At 40.0% G+C, this 23654-nt stretch overlaps 1 protein-coding gene across 1 annotated transcript; it reads left to right on the forward strand.

Moving 5' to 3' along the window:
- The first annotated feature begins 986 nt into the window (after positions 1 to 986).
- On the forward strand, positions 987 to 23469 carry LOC307127650 (uncharacterized protein). Its single transcript, XM_079819042.1, has 4 exons — positions 987 to 1054; positions 19620 to 19937; positions 20213 to 20606; positions 22649 to 23469. The coding sequence occupies exons 1-3, from the start codon at positions 994 to 996 to the stop codon at positions 20296 to 20298; spliced, it is 465 nt and encodes a 154-aa protein (XP_079675168.1). The 5' UTR covers positions 987 to 993; the 3' UTR covers positions 20299 to 20606; positions 22649 to 23469.
- Positions 23470 to 23654: the final 185 nt, after the last annotated feature.

Below are 23654 nucleotides of genomic sequence, written 5' to 3' on the forward strand. Positions count from 1 at the left end.
CGGTTTTACACCGATCAAAATTTCTAGCCACTTGGGGACAATATTCAGGCTAGGGGAACTCATATTAATGTTGAAAAACCTCATAAAATGAAAATTTCATGCCATGGGACCTTTAAATAATAATTATACTCTTCATAAGGTGACTGTTTTACAAATATAGGCACACTTCAGAGAGCAATGCAAATATTATCCACTAACTTAGTGCAAAAGCACTTTAGTCATTTTATCTATTGAACAGAGCTATTTTATCAGTTTAATCTATGGTTTCCCCATTTTTCCCCATGCGTCACTTCCAACATGCTCTACAGAAACATTATTAGTCACAAACTCTCAATCACATGCTTACTTCTGTAAAATCATTCCTCTAAATTTTGTTGTTTCCCCAATACTTGATTCAAATATTCTTTTCAAACAACAATTACAACAGATGATGTTATGGAAACATTAACTAAGAAGCTAGTGAATGACCATGAGACAACTGTGCATATATTACATATTTTAGAGAACTATGTAGGCTGTTTCAACCACAGCTTGTTCAATCTAATACATCACAAGTTGTCGCCACAAGGAAGGAACCTTTTTACAAGCAATGCCTTACAGCAAATGACTGACCAGATACACAAGAACTCAAAACAAATACATACATTCACAGACAGGGATATCAATTTTAAGGCAATTCTGCTACCTACGTTTAGTAGGTCAAGTAAAAAGAGAAGCTTCAATTATAAAAATAAAAAAAACATTGAAGCAGTGTATGAAATCAACAAATAAAATGGTTCAAAGTAAAATAGTAATCACTGGAACTTATATGCCCTATTTTTCAAGCTGGTGTCACCTCGAACCAGCAGACCTGCTACTAAGTATCTGTATTTATTGCAACTTTGTGTTCTGATTTCAGTTTTAACCAAGTTCCAACTTCCTGTATGTCATACACTTCCTCTGCGTCTGGTGATATAAGTGTGAGCGTGAACCTGCTTGATGGGTTTATTAACAATGTCATTAAAGCATCTGACCCTCGTTGTGACGTTTTTCAGTCCTCTGATCGCCATCACAGGTATCTAAACCTTGTATACTATTCAAAGTACATTCTTCCTGATTAACATTTAATGATATAACTATAAGATTTTTTTGAACGAAGGTAAGGCAATATTTTTATTTTTAAATCTTATTCAGAAACACTGTTGTATTTACTTATTGAACTATTTTGGTTTCTATGATTTGGTCCTGAAAATACTGAAAATCTGAAAGCAAGATGTTATGTACCATTTCTTCATGCCTTTTTATTACCACTAAAACAACTGCACACAGAGAAAAGGGGGTTCAAAATTGTACCTTTAGGGGTACAACAGCTTGGCAGTATCCTTAAAAGGACTTATTTGTACCTTTTTTTAACACAAATAGGTTCATAGTAGTACCTTAACGTACGTCCTTGTACTCTAGGGAACTAATATGCACCTTTTAGGAGTAAAAAAGTGTACAAAAATGTCCTTTTAAGGGTACTGCCCCAGTGACAAGCTGTTGTAGCTCCTAAAGGTACAATTTTGACACCCTTTTTCCTAAAAAATACATAAATTTGTGAATCCTATAACATTTACCCTTTTGCTTTGCTTGACATTGTTATGCTGTAATTTAATTTTAATAAAATAGTTTTCTGTGCCCACTGATTTTAGCTTCTTTATTTGAGCTTTACTGTAGTAAGCAGTTACAGTAAGTATCACTTTGCTGTAATACTACTGAAAATTGTTCACTTTTCCATTTCCTATGCTCATTAAATTCATACAAGTTAAAAGGAAAAAGGCAAATCTTAGATACAAAACACCTAAATAGAAACATGTATTCACTATTCAAACATTACAAAAACAATTGCTAAGTGTGTGTTTGGAGCACAAAATGTATGGTGCGAATTTTGAGGTAGCAGAGATTAAATTTCGCGATTTCGAGCCTTTATAATGTGTGTTGTTATGTATTTTTTGGTAATCTATCGGGAGCTATCGGGAGAGTGATAAAGATCTACGTGTTGGCGGCCATTGCTTTAGATATACAAAGATGGTGCACTCATATATGAATGGTATGAAGCGCAACTTGCAATATTTCTGTCATGCCTTCTAAATAGAATAGAGCTAATTGCCCATATTGGTAAAGTTTGACATTAGAAGCTATGGTTGCCATAAAAACATTCTGAAACATGCACTTATGACTGCATGTGAGAATTTGTCTGGTCCAGTCTGATTTTTTTGTCATGATTTGAGTGTTTAGAAACAAAGTTTAGCAACCTAGGTTTCCCAAGAGGTCTCTCATCCAGGTACTGACCAGGCTCAACCCTGCTTAGCCTCAGTGGGCTACCAGACTTGGGTATTTAGGTCTCTTTAGATTCGGTGCAGCATGCCAAGTGAAACAATACCCAATTTTCACATATCTGCCATTTTGGGCGTCAGCCATTTTGCATTTTGTTGTAAAATGCTTTATTTATGAACGCATCCTTGTGAAACCTGGTAAGTGTCATCGGCACCTTGCCCAGAAGGTACTGAAAAAGTTTTGAGACAGCGCCATCTTTTGGTCTGAAGAGATGCTGATAGCTTGTGATTAATTTTAACTATTGTCATGAGACTGGTCTTAATAGATACAAATTTTGCTATAGTCTGACTAACTTTCTGTCCGTCATTTGGATTTTATTTAAAAAACTCCTGTTAGACTGTTTATCCGATTTTCACCAAATTCGAGTCAGATCATCTTCAGACTCTGTGCTGTGAAAATATGGAAGTGGGCAAACCAGACTTGGGCTACAAAAAGTGGGAGAGAGTTATAAAGGGCACATTGTGTCACTTTTGATTGATTTATGGCCCCCCTAATTAATATTCCACCCCCCTCCCTCCCACCGGACTGGACACCTGTTCTGGACACCTGTTCTGGACACCTGTTTTGGCCATCTGTTTTGACCCCCTGTTTTATTATCCTCCCCCCTGCTATTCCTCCCCATTCAAAGGTATTTACGACTGTTTGTAACTTTGTGTGTTTTTCTAAAAAGTTAGAAAACGATCAAAGAATGTTTAAAAACGAATGTGTTTGAAACGTTTTAAAATGTCAGACATTGTGTTTGGATAACAGTGACAAGATCAGGGAATAGTATTTATTAAACAAAGATAGTATTTCACATACATTTGAACTTTGAGCCGTTAAAATGTTTTTTCATAAATATAAAAACATGTTAGAGAATATCTTTGACTTACGGTTTGTAAAGATAGAGTAAACACTGTTTTAAAACAAGTATAGGCATTAAACATATCAAGTTTTTCTTTAGTTTTAGTTAAAATAATTCTCTCTTACGGACATCAGTGCGAACACGTCCTTTCAGGTTGACGACAGAAACAAGAATGTACCCGGAGGCTCGCGCGAAACCCCCTCCCTCAGCTCCGCCCCTAACACCCATACTCTGTGCGGAAAACACACCTGCACTCACAGGCCTTTGCGGTAAACTGTTAAAAGGGAGAAAAAAACAGCAGAACGCAACTTGTGATTTAACACACACACACACACACACAAAGAAGCTAATCTGCTACGATGGCCGCGACTTCACCTAAAACTCCTGAGAGAACCGTCGAGGCGGCAATGGAAAATTTGGCTCTAGCTCCTAGGAAGATGCACGGGCCTTGTCTGACCAAATTCATCCACGAGCCGTTGGAGGATATCAGATATGAGTTTCACTTGTCAGGCTCTCGAGTGTGTGCATACAATTTTGACAAAGAAGCAAGAGAGGTCAGACTGGTCAATGTGGACAACGACGAAAGATTTACAACGAAAACAACGGATGATCCAGATCTGGTTTTCTCAGAAAAAGAATGGAGTCTGTTTTACACGCGTGTGTGGCGTGATTTGAAAGACGGAGGAGACGATCCGCTGTTCATAGCAGAGTGGAATGGGTTAGTGACGGGAAGATACAGAATGTTAGCCGATCACATTAACAAACATCCGGAAGATTACGTGTACATTCTCTGCAGCGATTTCGGAAAGGGGCAGCCAGAGCGTTCATGGCCTATTTCTGAGGAGGATCATCTTAAGCTTTATGACATAAAGTTCATATTTAAGTGGCGTGATTTGCAGGTTATGGAGGATATATTTTATAAAATAGACAAGATGTTTAAGTGGTGTGAGGCGCGTGACCGATACAAACACATCAAAGTCAAACTTTTTCACCCTGAATGGTGTGTCACTAGTAGGCGTGGTGTTCATATAGCCCCACCCACATTCTACAATCATTAAATACCCACCGCAGAAGAGTACTTACACCATTCACGCACCATGTCTCAGGAAAGCGAAGCTACCTCTCTCAACACTGTACCATCATCACCATCATCATCATCATCATCAAAGCCAACGGTCGAGTGTTACCAAAGATGCAATGCATGGCTGACCACGTTCTGCACAGAGCTGGGGTATCATAACCTCGAGTTCCTCGCAAACTACGGATCTCCAGGAGTCATCACCAAGATTTCTGACAGCGCCGGTGATGATGTGGACGGCTGTATTGGCGTGACGGGTCACAAGATCATTAAATCGGTCGTCACCATCATCCTGCAACACCTGATTGATAAAAGGATGAAAAAGGATTGTGACGGTTGCGCAGTCGATCATCCGTCACAAACGAGACACTCGTGCCTGTTTGAACCTAGTCCCTATTATTTTTACGGATATTTCGATGAGATCAGTCAGGAGGTGCTCAAGCCTGGGCTAAAAAACATTTTAGCAAACGCTCTTAAACAATTCGGTCTAACGCCACATCTGCAGAGAATCCAGGGGACTGTTGAAACTGTCTTGTGCGACCTGAGAGATGAACTTTACATAGTGGAAGAGCTGGCTTCTATCAGACAGAAACTTGCGGATGAAAGCTGTGAAAAGGTCGTTTACGACGCTGTTGACAGCTGGAAGCTCACTGCTGCTACCGACTCTGCTGCCGTCTAACATGGGGAATCTCCTCTGCTTCACCTGTCTGTCTAAATATTTCTTTAAACAAAGGATCAGATGTGAAATATCAAATTTGTTGCACAAGATTGTTGTTGACGATGTAATAGACACTGATACCTCCGACGGTATACGCATAGCGAAGCTAAAGATTCAAATGAATGCTGTAAGGAGATTGTCAAGCGAATGGAAAGATATGATAAACACAACTATTGTCTGTAACGATACGCCATATACAACTATTAAGAAAGTTCTTGAGATAATGCCTGAATGTAGAGAAACCTTAAAAATAGGTAACATATTATGCCTCTGTACTTATGTAACTGATGTATGTGTAACACTTTTGTCAAGAAATGAATCTACTTATGTTTGTGAAATTATTGATACATTGTCTGAATACATGCTGGAGAAAAATTTTGTAATGTGTGTCAAATTTCTTTGTTATCTGGACGATATATGATTTGTCTGTTTGTAAACGTGTGCTTTTATATTCTGGAAATAAAAAATCTGTATGTCACTACTCGTCTGGTCATTACTTTGTGAAAAGGCGTAGAGACAACATGTCAGAGCTCATGAAAAAAATATATTATGATCCGTCAAGCCCTGGGGCTTTGGGTGGTAAAAACAGATTAAAACAAGCAGTGTTACAGGAATATGGTGTACATCTGAAAGATAACGAAGTGACCGACTGGTTAGCTAGTCAAGATACATATACATTACATCGAACCGCTCCTTTAAAATATAAGCGAAATAAAGTAGTAGTGTATGGGAAAGATGTACAGTTTCAAGCGGACCTGGTCGATATGTCTGCTTATTCAAAGGAGAATGATAACATAAAATTCCTACTAACGTGTATAGATGTATTTAGTAAATATGCATGGACACGGGTGTTAAAGAATAAGACAGGACAGGAGGTAACCAAAGCGTTTGAATCAATCTTGAAGGAGGGGCGCGTCCCACAGAAGCTGCAGACTGATAAGGGCAAAGAATTTCTCAATAAACATTTTCAACAATTGATGGAAAAGTACAGCATACATCATTTTACCACGGCCAATGATTTAGATTAGATTAGATTAGATTAGATTCAACTTTATTGTCATTACACAAGTACAAGTACAAGGCAACGAAATGCAGTTAACTCGTACCCCTTAGAGATTTAAAAGCATTTGTAGTTGAGCGGTTTAACAGAACTCTTAAAGGACGTATGTGGAGGTATTTAACGGCCGTCAATTCCAAGTGTTACTACCCTATTCTGCAAAATCTAACAGATGGTTATAACAGTAGCCATCACAAGTCCATACGAATGAGACCGATTGACGTTCATAAAGAAAATGAGACGATTGTGTTTAACAACCTGTACGGGGATCTACGTAAAGAGACACCCGTCTTTACTTATAAGATAGGTGATGTCGTCAGAGTGTCTAAAGTCCGGAGTATATTCTCTAAGGGGTACGAGCAGAACTGCACAGAAGAATACTTCACTATAGCTGCGTGTATACCACGACACCCCCCAGTATACAAGATACAAGACTACGATGGGGAGATTATTGATGGATGTTTTTATGGAGAAGAGCTGCAGAAAATTATTGTGAGTGATGATAAATCATTCAAAATAGAAAAGATTTTAGATAGACGTTGTAGGGGGAAAACTATGTACGCACTCGTTAAGTGGTGGGGGTGGGGTCCAAAATTTAATTCTTGGGTCCCGGAAAAACAGGTGGTGGATCTACAGTCACCTTTAAAGGCTCTGAGTTTGTAAGGCGCTTGTCATTTCTGAAATCGTCATCATGACCGAGGAAGGCTTCTACATCACGTTGCCATGCAATGCCTCCAGGGCCGTCTATCCCGAGAACAGTATATCTAATTACAGAACCAGGCTGGGGAAAACTATACATTTGAAGGGTCCTTGGGAGGTGGCGCTGGTTGAATTTGAATATCCAATTTCTTGGTACGCTTTTAATGAGGAGGATGCCTCTTTTATTATCAACTGCGACCAACATCTGTTGCAACCTGCTGACGAGCATTATAACGTGGGGGGTGTTATTAATATACACATCGATAATAAGGCTCAGACAATACCGGTGCTACGTAATACATTAAAGCCGGGGTATTATGAGGACGTGCCATTCCTCCTCAGGGAAATAAACGCATCCCTCCCCCCACGAGTGCTCCTCGGTTACGATCATATAAAGAATAAGGTTTTTCTAAAGGCTCCTCAGAGGACGTCATTAACGTTTTATGGGAAGTTGGCCATCATCCTGGGGTTACGGCCGGGTGTTTCTATAGAAACTTTAAATCACACCCATGAAGATCAGGAGCACAGAACCACAACGTATGCACCATTCCAATCGGATATAAGAGGAGGATTTTACACGTTATTCGTGTACACTGACGTAATCGATTACCAATCAGTTGGTGACGTATACGTGCCCTTATTAACCACAGTACATATAGAAGGGGAATCTAACGAAATTATCAGTGTTAGATACGACAAGTCTCATTACGTGCGTGTTAATAAGGATAGTATCACAGAAATTACCATCGAGGTGAAAGACGATCAGAACCAAGACGTGCGATTCACTTACGGTAAAGTCACTGCCAAGCTTCACTTCAGACCTGTGAAACAGCATTTGTTTTAAATGGCGCATTTAGCCCCGTACAGAATTGACCCCGCACGATACGTGGAATATTATCAAAACCAGGCCGGGAACGGTTTGCCCGGTTTCGTCGGATCCAATGTTATGTATGGCCGAGGGATTGGCGGAATTTTTAAGGGACTCTTTCGCGCGGCCTTACCGTTCTTAAGAAGGGGATTCAATATGGCCAAGCCCCATCTAAAAACGGCTGCGAAAAATATATTCAGCGACGTTGTTACCACAGCCCTAACAAAATCTTATAACGGTAATAATAACACTCAGGACGGTAACGGGCTTATGGTCATGCGCCGTAAAAGCTTTAAACCTCCAGGGATTAGGATGAGGAGGGGGAGTGGGCATCCTGTAAAGAAAACTAGACGCACAGCTAAGAAGCATCCAGTTGCAAAGCCCACTCGGAGAAGAACTCCTGCGAAACGTGTGAAAAAAACTACAAGAACTAAAAGACGCACAAATACTATTTTCTAAAGTATGGCTCTGTTACACAGCATGTCGGAAGAATGTGTCAAATCGGAGCTAGATATTTTCACAGTACCCATGACGCAGGCGGCTATTGAAAAAAGCACCTACGTGGAAGTACCCCCTATATCGGCTATAACTGATAGCTCCCCGATAGAGTTTTTCATCGCGGGGACTGGGGAAGATTACACACGACTCAAGATTACACGACTCAAGATTACCAATCCTGACGGGTCGGCAATCGCTGACGGGGCGCCTGTCGGACTCATTAATTACCCTGGAGCCTGTATATTTTCACAGGTTGACATTACTTTAGGAGATCGTCTAGTTTCGCAAAGCTCCAATACATACCCTTACAGGTGCATAATAGAGGCTCTCACGAATTATGGAAAAGATACTCTGGAGAGTAACTTTTCGGCAGGTCTTTTTTACAAAGATACGGCGGGGCATATGGACAGCACAGATCCGGGGGGCTCAAACGCTGGATTAACAAAGAGAGCAGCGTTCACCAATGCTGGAGCCGTCGTAGAATTACTGGCTCCTATTCATAGTGATATTTTCTTTCAGGAGAAATTAATGTTAAACGGTGTTGATATAAAAATCCGTATGACCAGAGCAAAGGATGAATTTTGTTTGATGAGGTCTGATGCTGTGGCTTATAAACTCAAACTTTTAACAGCTTCTCTTTTTGTGAAAAAAGTGGTGGTCTCACCAGCAGTTCGACTGGGCCACGCACAGGCCCTCTTATCAGCTACGGCTAAGTATCCTATAGAGCGCGTGTGTGTGAAGAATTTCTCAATCCCTGCAGGCGCGCGCGTATCTAATCAGGATAATCTTTTTCTTGGGGTTCTGCCAAAGTCCATCATTTTAGCATTGACAGATAACTCTGCATTTACAGGGGCTTATGACAAAAATCCTTTTGCCTTTAAACACTTTAATCTCGAATATTTAACATTAATTGACAATGGTCTTATGATACCCTCTCGTCCGCTGCAGCCTGACTATAATAACTGCTCTGCCGTGAGAGAATTTTACCAGCTAGTATTAGCTACCGGTAAACATCTGAAAAACCAGTCACTGATTATTGATCGTGAAGATTTCCTTAACGGATACTCCATGTACGCATTTAACCTCTCGCCGGATGACGAGTGTTCTCAACATGTGTCCCTAATCAGGACAGGAAACATCAGATTAGAAGCACGCTTCAGGGAGCCCTTCGCGCACACCGTCAGTATTTTAATATACGCGATTTTTGACTCTGTTCTCGAAATTTCTAACAGACGACAGGTGCTTGCGGACTACTGAGTGACGTGAAATGAATACAATACAGTTGACAGATGTCATGGATAAAATTTCATGTAGCATTAATTTTTTAGGCGTGCTGCCATGCGATCATCTACCCAAAGCCCTGTTAAAGGACTTACCATGCTATTGTATAGCTAACACGGACCCTGCGAACAGTCCGGGTGAGCACTGGGTTTGCATATACATACGCGAAAACGGCGTCAGCTGCTTTTTTGATAGTTTCGGCAACAAACCAGATGCGGCTCCTTTTCCAGCATCTTTTCAAGACTTTCTACTAACCAACTCTCACAGTGTTCAGTACTCTAACAAGCAGGTCCAAGATTATTCATCGGATACTTGTGGACAGCATTGTGTGTTTTTTCTGTACCACATATCGAGAGGTTGTAATTATGAAGATGTTGTGAAAATGTATCATGATGACCTAATTAAAAATGACTTCATGGTATCTCTTTTTGTGAAAAAAATTAAGCCTAATCCATGCAGCGGTAAAACATTTAAGTGTGTTCAGTGTGTACAGACTGGCAAAATGTTTCAGACATGTCAATTTATGTGTACGCGGATAAATAAATAAAGTGTTTAGGTAAATGTAATCTAGCGTGTGATGTTAATTCATGTGTATGTGTGTGTGTGTGTAACGAATAAAGAATACATAAACAGATACGACTTTTTTGTTTGTTTGTTTTTTATTGACAGAAAAATATGATACACATTTAAGACAGTAATCATGGTATACATCATTTAAAAACAAAGAAGTAATAAACACAAATATAGATGAACATACATCCAAACTTAAAAAGTTAACCACTGACTCGTGTCCAACATAGGTGAATTAAATACATTGTCATCTGAAATGTCAGACCGCGATGCTGGGGGTGTAGGGGTGTACGTCTGCTTTTGAGACTTGTGTTTTTTCGCCTGTGCAGATGAAACAGCAGCGCTGCTATCCATAGATGGCTTTCTTTTAAAAGATTCGATCATACGTCTGACATGTTGATTACTTATAGTCGAGAAAGGAATGTTTAAGCCGGCAAAGGCCTCCAGAAACTCTGACCATCCTACGGGCCTACGATCGTCACGCACCATCTGAGGTCTCGTTATGCTTTTCAGCAGATCAAGCATGTGTGATCCCTCAATGGGCCTACCTTTAAAAACAAATTCTCCAGAGTCTGTCCATGAAGACACCTGTTTAGCTTTAGACATCTTATCCAGAATGTATTTGATATTTTTTAAACTCCTCTGAGGGACATTGTTTAACACCTCGTTTACGATTTCATCCTCCTTCTCGGACCCGTCATTATCACCGACCCTATTAGTGACATCTGACCCAGTGGTAGATGCATCCCCATAGCGTGGATCGTGTTGAGGCAATGTAAGGGTTAAGGTGTTGCTCTCTGCATCGCCTTGCTTCACCACGGCTAGAAACCTTTGCAATGCGTTAGTGTAAAGCTTAGCTTTTCCGTGCGAGTCAAGATCATTCCTCTGTAATATATCCCTTATTGTTGCATCCAGGTTATCCTCAACAACTTTATGAATATTTTCACGGGGGTGTGTCGTTCTCAATCTATCCAATTGATGTTTCGGTACGAGATAAATTTTTTCTGCATACTCCATACTTGTTACTGTCTAGACGTTATCAGGCTGGTAATAAATGGTATAGCTACGCTTAAGAGGGGTAGGAGAAATCCACCTCTTTGATTAATCATGCGTCTCTTTCTCTTAACGTTAATCTTTTTATTAGCCACGTATTTGATCTCAGTCTTTCTCTTTTTTAATCTTCTGTGCTGATTCGCAGTTAGTAGAATTATGCCATGAAGGACATTAAGAGATAATTCACATAGAGCCAGTATGAACTCGTCAGAGGCGGACTGTAAAATAAGACGCCTTTGCTTCGGCGTGCCTTTGTATAATAACTTTAAAAGAGGTAAATTTCTGGACAGTCTCAAACTCATGGTCCCTACCTCCTTTTCTGCATATACACCACTGGATGATCTGAGAGCAGATCTGTTCTGAGCCGTAATCTTTCTGGTGTGTTTGCTTTATAATCTACCAGCAGGTAACCGTAAGGACGACTGGTCGCATCCTGGTACGCTTCTATGAAGAATCTCGTCTCCCCGGGGAACATTTGCCTCCCCAAAACACAAATTTGCTGCTTATCTCTAGGGTTTTTAAAAATAATTAAATAATTTGTATTGAGGCTGATAGTTCTGGTAGATTTCCCCTGGAAGAAGAGGTTTTGAATTATTAATATTGTACTTATCGCATTGTGATGTGTGTACTGCGTAAAAGCTCGTTGAACCTCTGTGTTAGAAGAGGCGTGATCCATTACGTCGTCAAGGAGTAATAGCGAATGCTTATGACGAGGAAATAAAAACTCATCATTCAGGGATTTGGGTATACCTTCAATAAATTTAATGTCAAACACTTGCATCAATTCATCATAAAGCGGCTGCCAGCAGCTGTAGATGAAGACAAAATTGTCAAATTTTACAGAACACATTTTTTCTGAATTATACATCAAAGTTTTTACAAAATATGTTTTCCCACTGTTACTGGGGCCCGAGACAACCGCTGAAAAAGGGTGGACCAATCTAAAGTCAAAATCATCTGTTTCACACATGTCACAATGATTCAAAATATTGTTAGAAGCCATAAGGAATTGTGGAATAATCAGAGAGGAGCACCCGCTTATTGTACACGACTCTGAAGCTTTTCACAAGTGTTCTATTGTGAAGTGTGAGATTTCTCTTATTCCTCACTATGGCCTCCGTATGTACTAGCAGGTGTGAGGTGTCACGTGATTTCACATACCCCCGGACTAGTGTTATCAGACTATGCAGAGTGACAATTTGAGCGTTCTCTGCATTGAGGGTGATGCCTTTAGCTTTGAGGCAGACATTACCTTTTGCAGTTCGATATCCGTACGATTTTGGCCCGCTTGAACAGAACTCAACGATTGAGTCATGAGGGTCTAATTCACTCGTGAGCTGACCCAGATACGGTCCGGTTTCAGGAACCCAGTCGCCATTTTTGGATATAAAGACGACAGAATCTGTATCTGTGTAAATGACGCGTTCGCCTAATTTATCCATCAGTTCATAAAGTTCCAAACGAGCGTACGCGGTCGTGAATGCACCGATGAACACGTTAACGTCTCGCGTCGGACACTCGTCCTGTTCAGGGTATGACCACTGAATCAACGCCACAGAATCTGAAACAAACGAGAAGTGCTTTATTACACGGCCGGGTCCGAAAATGTATCGAGCAAACTCTTCGGGTTCTGTCAGGAACACTGTTGAGGGTAAATTTTCTCTTAAGGAGAAGCGACCCCACAAAGAATTTAAGATTAATTTTGTTATCGTTCTTTTTGCCGGATTGTGAGTTATTTTATTGATGTCAAGTTCAATCCCCTCTTTATCAAGATAATCCGTGATGTACGTTTGCTTTTCATTGTCTGTGACTACGTGCGAGGGGAATCCTGACGCTTCCTGCTTGGATGTAAGAAATGTCTTTACATAGCCAGTGAATAAATTGTCTGACGTCTCGGGGAAATGCCAGACCTCGTCTATTTTCACAATCACATAGCCATGCTTAATAGCCCGCGCCAACTCGACACTAACCCAGCACCCGTTCAAATTTCTTTGCTCATCAGTGTGATGGCATTGTGTGTCCTGAATCTCTCCCTCCGCACATGTTCGACAGAGTGGAAACATTAATTTTTTCGAGCATCTGTAGGGCAACACGGGGTGAAAAAGCTTTCGCGGCGGAAGCACTTTTGCACGGATCAGGCCGAAATAATTCTCCAACGGCTCAAAATCCCTGAATATAATCTTAGGGTGTCCGATTGGGTATGTTTTATGTGACTGCACATAAGGATACAGAGAAGTGAAGTCGTAATAATCGACGCGTTCTCCGTCTGCGGTTTTGTGATAAAGTTTAATAGCATTTGTGCGACCTCCATAAAGGGCATCTCTAGGCTTCAGCCTCTCAGGTGTTTTGTATGTGCTCATAAATGTCATGACGTCAGGGTCACATTTTTTCGCACGCTCCCACTCACACTCCCACATAGAGATCACACGTAATGAATAAACATCACGCAGAGCCTCGAGCTTGTTATCAGACTGTATCCTGAGAACCCCAAAAGGCAGTTTTGAGATAAGATTTATGTCGTTAGAATCATAACGGCAATCGTGACCATGAAAGACACAACCGAGGTATTCTAAAGCTATTTTCTCACCATTCGGGTTCTCGTAATATCCGTCAACATGGTAAGGGCCGAACTTAGCCTCCCCGTAGTTAAGGGCATGATGCACATCTACATTTTCACGTTCTTTAACATACTCCAGCCATTGTATTGATGCGTTGGAGAATGTCTTGAACTGATTGACGTATGCATTATTATGAGTTAATGCTAGAGTGTCTCGGGTCAGAAAATTTGTCTTGAATACTTTCATGCATGTGCCAGCCAACGTCACGCATTTAAACGGATCGATTTTTGCACACTCAATGAACTCCTCGCGAAATCGCATACAGGCCTGACGCAGAATGATTACGTCATTGCGACCATAAAAGGCTATTTCTTTTTTGAAGTCGAATACGCCCCCCTGCACGCTTTGAAACCATTTGTCAAATTTGGATCTCTCTACCGTGCTCATCCTGGCATAACCATACAGCTCTTTAGAGGGGTATGGTCCTACATAATCAATGTTTTCCGGTCTGTTGAAGTGATGTGGAAAAAATCCTTTTCCGCACACCGATAAATTCAGCGCTGTGGGGATTTTGCTGAGAGACATGGGGAGATAACTGAACGTGTCTATGTATCTCTGCTGAAACGCTGTGTCATACATATAAATTATTCTACAGCCCTGCATTGTGATTTTCGGTGGTAAACCTTCATTTATGAAATACTCCAGCAGTATGTACGAGTCAAACCCTGAAGCGTTGTGGGCTAGAAATGTGTAATTAGCGTATTTTGGGCGTCTGAAGTGTTTGATCAGACGCTCCACACAATCCGTACCTTCAGCTGTGAATTCGTAACCGCTATGTGTTATAGCGCATACATAATTAGCCACATGTTTGCCCCCCGCGTACATCGTTTCAAAATCATAATAGATGTATTTGTCGTCAGTTTCGCTGTGCCTGTCTGGCTGTATGTAACAGGTGTGTTCCCCCTCACCCATCAAAACTACTGAACAGTGTACGCAGCGCACCGCTGGGCACTTATGAGTCCTGCTTTTATTCCCGACCCCTGTCATTCTGTAATTCATACTGCATTTGTCACAATATTTTATCACATCGCACTGTGGTCTTTCGCCTGGAATCCTTGACTGTTTATGGCTATCATAACAATACTGCGATCTGCAGAATCTCTTGCAATCATTGCATAGAAAGCTGTTTTTTGGATGTGTGTGACATGCCGAGTCTAGACAGACGTTACACGCGTATTTGCATTTATGGATCCTACGGTCGTTAAAACCTTTGTAGCAGAACTCACATACGTAGCTAGTACCAATAAACGCTTTGAGGTTTTTGATCAGATAGTAGTGTGACTCGTGGATAAAAAGATGAACTGTTTTTGGATGTATCTCATCGGTATTTTTATATACTTCCAATTTTCCTGAACACTCTCTATGAAAAACCACTATTTTCAGACCGAGTTGTGTCTCAAAAACACAGAGATCGTTAAAGCCTATTCTGGTTTGTGGTGTATCTCTAGCGGTTTTCTTCAGATCATAATCGCTAAAATCAGGGTTCATAAAATGGGCTAGACAGTAGCTGAAACACATGTTGTCTTCGACATTTACGGGGCAGAATAAATTCATTTTATTCCTTTTGATTGTCTCACTGATTGCAAGATCTGTTAACAGCCGCCTGTGTCCTCCGCCTTGCTTATCCATAGCGACCGACACCCTCAGATTCATTTGAGTATCATTTGAAAGCTCTTTATTACTTTGTATTGTCCGCTCAATCTGATCTATGAATAAATCGGCGTTGTGGTTATTTTCAGGAGTTAAAACTGCATTAATGGCCGTGGGAAGATCTTCACCTGTTAGCGAGATATTGATATATCCTGTATCACCTGCTATCAATCTGGAGAATGTGACAATTTCGTCTAACAGGGAATTAAGCTGAATATTGTACACTGCTAAGTCTGAAGTAGCTATTTCACTGAAGTCCAAAGTTCTGTGAATTTCTAGACCGTTGAATCTTGGACGTGCCACTATTGTAAATGGTCCAATGCTCCCCCCTTGTCTTAAATTAATAATTACGTCGTCAGTCAGACCCATATTAGGTGCTAACGGATCATAAATTGGTGGGGCCGCACCACCGATCTGTTCATTATTACCATTACCATCATCATCATGTGCTATATTATCGTTATTACCTGGTTGTGCAGTCATTTCTAACCATTGTTGTTGATCGTTTACGAGGTTTTGTAACGTCTCAGTTCCGTTAATGAAATTTGGTGCTATCATGCGCAGCTGGTGATTAATCATATCAACCAACTGATTTCTAGATCTTGACGGTACGGGTTCATCTTCATCACCCCCGGTTTGACTATGTAAATCACCGTGACATCTTTTAGATACCATTGTTTTGCTTTTTGTAGTTTTTATTTATGTTTGAAAAAAGACAAATGTATCTTATAACAAGCGGGTGCTCCACAAAGTTTTTTCACACAACAAAAATAACAAGTCGTCACAAAACAGATGATGCAAGGCCGAATGTTGAATCGCATAGCATAGAAATATCAGTAAAAATAATCAATAACAAATCATTGAATACCGGTCAATTACAATGATAAAATAAAATAAATGAATACAACATATTCGTGATAACCGCTGACGAAATTAGTCAGGGTAACACAAAATAATCACCTTCTTCTTCTCTCACTCATTATAACATCATACAAATCAGTCAACACTCTTTGAATAATATTCATTCTTTCGCTAAATAAGGACAGAGTAATTACTGAAAGTTGCTGCTGATCTCTTACTTCATGTAGAGCGCCTGAGACAGCGGTCAACTCGCTGTACAATCGATGATTTTCCAAAATTATCTGTTCGTGGCTGTTTCTCCAAAACTCCGCCGCGTGTTGCAAAGCGATCGTATGCTGCTGTTGAATAGCGATTATAGATTGCAGATTAGCAATAATATCGCTTTGCGAATCACGCACAATACCCTCAACTTCTTGGTAAGATAGAGGCCTCCCCACCAGGTCTAGTATGAGTTCAAAATTACGATTCGCACGGCGTAGCGTATCGTGAGACAGCCTCTGTAGATCTCTCTCGTTGAAAAGGGGTTGTATCTCTCGCAAAGGTCCTGTGTCGCTTTCGTCAGAACTCGATTCCGCCGAGTCAGTAAAGTCAGCACCATTCCATGCTTCGAGCTGGGAATTCGTGAATAAATCCAGACCTCTTTCCTCGTAATTTTGCTCTGTAAAAAAGGAAAAATGAATTATTTATTAAATATATTTATGTTAGATAAAGGTTATGATGATGTGATGCTGTTAAATATCTCACCGTTGTTTTCTGACGTCCTTAAACGCTGTGCGTCGGGAAATACTCGATCCCCGTAAACTTCTCTGAGACGCTTTTCTCCGCGGTTGCTGTTTGAGGGGCCTGGCTGAACTGTTTCTGAATCGTGAACTGGCTCGATGGAGGGCTGTCCAGTGATGAAGTCTTCAGTGACGCGGCTAGATACGAGCTCGGATTCGCCTGTAGGCGATGCATCTGAAGGGATGTCTCCATCTACTGATGTGTAGTAAACATATGATTATTATAACAATATATAGTATTTTAAATATAGTAACGATCTGAAATACTAGCTCTCACCATTAATAATGTCTTGAACAACGTCTCCGACCAGAAGAGCTTCATTGACTGAAATAGAACCATAGATCGTTATTATTATTATTATCATAGCTATGACATTTTAATAGAGAATCAGAAAATGCTTACATAGTTCCTCCAGAATAATTTCAAGACCTTCGTCAAAATATAGGCCGGATTCAGACACATCTGTAATGTTAAAACAGCGAAAACAGAATAATTAATCATGTGTATGATTCGTAAAAGCGGCTAAATAAATATGTGTAACATTTGTAAAAGAGCAAATAAAAACTTGTACCGTTGTTGTCGTTTGAAGCCATCGAGTCAGCATTAAGGAGACGATCTTGCGTGCGTGCTGTTGTTGTTTTTTCTGTAATGCTGATAACTTAGTTAGAGCATTTTAAAGAATTTTCTTACAAGAGGGGGGTTCGATGGGTAATAAAAGTTTTATCCAGATCCTCCCGTTCCAGTATCGTTCAGGTCTGGCTAATTCTCTCCTCTTATGTTTGTATGCTTTGTAGATCTGAGGACGAAAACCCCTATATATAGGTATAGATATATCTCACTAAACGTCTCATATGCAAAATGCTTCTAATAGTTTTAAACTTAATAAAATATGCGGATAGTTTAATTTAATATGTAGGCCTACATAATACGCTTTACTTGTTTAAAAAGCTCTCGATGTTCTCTCTCTCCCGCTCAAAACACCCCAGGTCATTTTCTGTAGGACAGATATCCCCCACATTACTGTTATCAAGATGGCCCGAGTGCTTTCAAGTTTTTAACACAGCAGACACATCATGCTGTGTTAAAAAACTAGCACCCATGTCCCCCGCACAAATTTGCGCGCGCTCGCACGCGTGTCTGTGTGTGTGTGTGTGTGTGTAATGTCTCTCCTGCGATAACATTCGATGTGCTCAGATGGGTGGTTTTATTATGGCTCTGAACTCTACAGGATATCACCCTGACAGGGTTCACGGGACACTGGCACCCCTGTCACCTCCGAGCGACCTCTCCAGACCCACCCGCAATAACTGATTGTAGAGCATCAAAAAGAATATTGGCATGCTGAGCTCTGCCTGCACCGCCGCAGCGTGTGCCCCCGAGCGTAACAATTTACAGACACTGCAATGGTATCGGTGGTGTGTGTGTGTGTGTGTGTGTGTGTGTGTGAGTGACTTGAGGCTGTTAGAGTTGGGAGAGCTAAGGGTGAATAACTAAATGTTAAACCAAATACTAGGCCTATTTATTAAAAGTCATTTGCTTAATTATTTTACCGTTATTTAAACGTCTGTATGACTGGGAGGTGTATTCTTCTGCGCCGAGGGGAGTGTAAGGGGCGGGGTCTGGGGCGGGTTTACGCACAGCTCACCTGAGCCCATTCATGTTTTGTCGTCAGAGAGAAAGGACGTGTTTGCTTCTTGGTGTGTAAGAGAGAGTGTGTTTTTGCCTAAACTAAATAGAAAATGAACAGTAATTGTTATGTGAAAAACTTTATATTATTCGTTTTTGCTTTATTTATTTATTTATTTATTTTATTTTCAACCTCTGCTCCGCACAGAGGGTGGGTGTTAGGGGCGGAGCTGAGGGAGGGGGCTTCGCGCGAGCCTCCGGGTACATTCTTGTTTCTGTCGTCAACCTGAAAGGACGTGTTCGCACTGATGTCCGTAAGAGAGAATTATTTTAACTAAAACTAAAGAAAAACTTGATATGTTTAATGCCTATACTTGTTTGAAAACAGTGTTTACTCTATCTTTACAAACCGTAAGTCAAAGATATTCTCTAACATGTTTTTATATTTATGAAAAAACATTTTAACGGCTCAAAGTTCAAATGTATGTGAAATACTATCTTTGTTTAATAAATACTATTCCCTGATCTTGTCACTGTTATCCAAACACAATGTCTGACATTTTAAAACGTTTCAAACACATTCGTTTTTAAACATTCTTTGATCGTTTTCTAACTTTTTAGAAAAACACACAAAGTTACAAACAGTCGTAAATACCTTTGAATGGGGAGGAATAGCAGGGGGGAGGATAATAAAACAGGGGGTCAAAACAGATGGCCAAAACAGGTGTCCAGAACAGGTGTCCAGAACAGGTGTCCAGTCCGATGGGAGGGAGGGGGGTGGAATATTAATTAGGGGGGCCATAAATCAATCAAAAGTGACACAATGGGCCCTTTATAACTCTCTCTAGTGGGCAACCAGTTTTTGGCTACACGGTGATATGGCTGTGGCAGTGCTTCCTGATACTGAATAACTCCCTTTGGAGTGACTTGTAACTTTATAGACTTTTTCACACTCAAACAACAACATTACACACTTAAACAAATGTAAAAAAGCATAATAGGTCCTCTTTGAATTCAACAACACTGTACATTGTCATAACTACGTGCTTTTTTCTCCCCACAGTATCCAGTGACATAATCCAACCATCAGCAATAATTGTGCAGAAAGGACATTCTGTTCAGCTCCCTGTTCAAAAACATGCAATTGAGACCACATTTGATCATTTGGATTGGCTTAAAGATAGTTCAAATTTTGTAGTCTCATACAATGTTAAAGCAAATACAGTAAAAAAGTACCCTCCCTTCGAGGAGAGAGGGGATTTCAATGCTGGAAACTACTCTCTAACACTGAAGAACATACAGGAGGAAGACAGTGGACTCTACACAGCAAGAACAAGTGGAGAATCCGAAATTATTATTGGCGAATACAATGTAACTGTTGGTAAGTAATTTGGGAGTTGTGTCACATTTAGAATTCAGAACCTTACAATCTACTCAACAATAAGCAAGTATTATCAGATGCATTTCAACTCGTAGTTGAATACAATGTTGTAGTGTTCAGTTTAGCACATTCTGAACTGAAATGTAAAGTCAGTGCTATATTACTTCAAAATTGTTCATTATGCAGATGAAATGTCTCAGCTTTTTGTCAAAACAAATTAATTACCTTCATTATTATGATAAGAACTGACAGATTCTTACATTTCTTCTTCTTAGGTACAAGCAGTCGTGGATCAACCACTGGATCTGTTTCTCTTACTTGGATCATATTCCTTTTTCTTTCGCGTGTAATGATGATTTGAACCAACTCGAGCTAAAGACAAACAAAAAAGTAAATTTTATTGTTTGCTTAAAAGTAATGGTAACGAAGTTCGTAGTTATGGGAAGAAGGAGGCGAGAATCGGCAAACGTTTAACAAACAAAACACAAACAAAGTTTGAATTGCCACAGAAATCATTATAGGCACAATATGTAAGATTTTGAAATAAAATATAGAAAAACCACTAAAACCATGTAATACATTTTGTTGACTTGTGTACTCACATTATCCCAAATGTTTCCAACAATGTTTAAATCCAGAGTATAAGCAATTTTACCCAGGACACGGACCGTGTCATTGCGTCACCTGTCAATGATGTCATATCCACCTTACCCTCAATTTCCGGTTTTAGTAAACCATAGAAACTCCAAAAGTGCTAAATTATGCATTTTATTAGACAAATGAGCGACTGCAACTACTTTCTCGACAGAAAACTAATCATTGTTGTATAGCTTAAGCCGGGCATACACGGTGCGATTTTTGCTATCGTGTGAGCTCGCAGACTATTTTTTTCTCTCGGGAGAAATCGCATGGACATCGTGGATGCTTGTATGTTCGCGGCTCGCAGAGTGTGAGAGGAATTACGAGACGAGCCGAGCGCGTTAAGAGAACTTCCCGACCTCACAATAATTTTTAAACATGTTTAAAAAATTCAGGGAGTCGGCCGATTTTCACCAGTGTATGGCTGTCCCCTATTGCCAAATCATGCATAACCACATCACAAAGGCTAGATCGATGAGTATTATTAGGCTATAGCTCAATGGCTGCAATCATACAGTGTGTATACACTCTCTCTCTCACACACACACACACACACACACACTCATGCGCGCCCTCTCTCTCTCTCTCTCTCTCTCTCTCTCTCTCTCTCTCTCTCTCTCTCTCTCTGGTTGTTTCTGTTTGAATGGAATGGCTGCTGTTCTCTGCTTTTCAACAAATAATTTGAACACAAATAATTTTTCTTTCTTTTTTCTATCTGAAGCTATAGCAGCAACATTGAAAGCTCCTGTATCTGTGTTTAGCGAGAAAGCTTGTGTGATTGCCGCCGGCTCGCCGTGCAATACAGTCGTGACGTGTACCAGCTGCTTTGATGCGATTATCGTAACGTGTGCAATATCTCACGACCTTCCGAGTGTCCGAATTCGCACAGTGTACGCCCGCCTTTATAGTCTTGAGCTATATGTTTGAATTGCTTGGGGGTTTTTATTTACCATGAGTAACATGTCTGTATCATGCCTCAGAGAGACAACACTATTTTGTCAAGTGGCTAGTAGCATAGCATAATCAGAAAGAGCTTTATTTGTAGTAATAGTAATACAAAACATTTTTCCACAATACAATATATTTTAAAATGAATTGCATGCTATTTAACAGCACAAGTCATCCAGTTTTTATTAATATGATATTTTAATATTGATCTAGCTTACTGCAGTGTGCAATGAGTGTCTCATACCAGCCACCAAAGTTGCACACAGAGTAACATTAAGGTATTAATGAATGTATTTTAGTATGATTGTTTTGACCAAGTAAAACAGCGTCATGTTACCCTACAATTTTGAACTTATAAACAGTCAGTGAAGCTTTACTGACTGTTTATAAGTTCAAGTGTCCATTTAAGTAATGTAATTTAATATGCTAAAATCACCTTTACCATGGGCATATGGGGAGAGCGGGGCACAAAGTAACACTTTTTGACTTTCTCAAATTGTGTAAATCCACTTGGGGTTCGTAGTATTTATTTTTTCCACATTAATTTTGCACGTCTAGTACAATTATGTGGTTTTGTTTCATTAATACAATGTATACTTTGTTTCTTGATTTACCCTGAAAGAATGGAAGTGAAATGTAACAACATGCCCCATATGTGGGGTACACTGTAACATGTGAGGTGCACATTGTAACATGACCAAATAATAGCTTAAAATGTTACCCAATATGATCAAAAAATATAGGCTATACAAGGCTAAAACTAAAATATTGTCAATAAAATACAGTTATTAACTATTTTATGTTAAAAAAAAAAAAACATTTTTTAATAACAAATTTGAGTTTGACAACAAACACTGCAAAACACAGCTATACAGCATAGTTCAAAACATATTAATAAATAATAATTTCTGAACATTGACTCTCAGTTTTTCTCATAGTTTCTCAAAAGAATTCATGAAAGTATAGAGCAGGGGTGTCCAAAGTCGGTCCTGAAGGGCAACTGTCCTGCAGAGTTTAGCTCCAACTTGCTTCAACACACCTGCCTGAAAGTTTCTAGTAGTAAGGCCTTGATTAACTAGTTCAGGTGTGTTTAATTGGGGTTGGAGCTAAACTCTGCAGGACAGCGGCCCTCCAGGAGTAGGATTGGACACCCCTGGTATAGAGTATAATATCATAGTTCTAATAGGGGCACAATGTAACGCAGTGTGACAACATGCCCCACCTGCACAACTGCTGGTTATATCAGCATTAACTCAAGCCAGTCAGGCAGATCAAAAGGAGGAAGTGAGCTAGAGAATATCCAAATAAGGAGAAGCTCAGATCACAAGACTAGTTTCACAAAAGATGCGTGTGGGAGCAAAACCCCCTAAAAAGACCCCTATTAAAGAAGCCAAGTATAACTACAGAAAATATGAGGCAAAGGTTTCTTAAACTAAAATCACATGATCTATCACAGGAGTTTTAAGAAGCAGATGTCCTCACTGAAAGAGGAAGGATATGTGGGCTTCAGCTTCTGTTATCTCATCTGTCTAACCTCTCTCTCTCTATTTGCCTATAAGCTAAACAGGCCACCATGTAAGGCAAAGTTGAAGATAAAAGAATAGCTACTTACTGGAACAGAAGAAAAAACAACCCAGACTCTTTTAAGTCTGGTTACGCAAGAGCTGCAAAATCATGAGCTTTACAAATGTATTCTCGGTACGAAGTTAAATTCTTTAAATGGTGACCTACTGTATATCCAACATTTTTTTATGCATGTGAAAAAGACTATTTGACTAAGGATGAATGAGCTGATCTAATATGCTGGCCTCCTATTTAGCTATATCAAATGCCCTTACCTTTTTGTTTTGTTTGCTTGTTTGTTTCGTTTGTGTGGTGTGGAGAACAACTTGTACTTCCCTGTTGACCTGTTGTGATAATCATAAATGGTTTGTTTTGTCAGTTGAGCGGACTTGTTTATGTGTTTGATCTTAATGTTCTTAAAATGTCCAAGCTATTGGGATGAAATACATCAAACATATGAGATCATGAGGTGAGATTCGGGTGTCTAAAACAATCTTGATAGGTTGACAAGTGCAGCCTACTTTCGTCTGCACTCACACACTGCTAAGGGCTAGTGGTTTATAAAAA

Source organism: Gobio gobio (genome assembly GCF_949357685.1).
Source record: "Gobio gobio genome assembly, chromosome: 6".
In the NCBI taxonomy this organism is placed as follows: Eukaryota; Metazoa; Chordata; class Actinopteri; order Cypriniformes; family Gobionidae; genus Gobio; species Gobio gobio.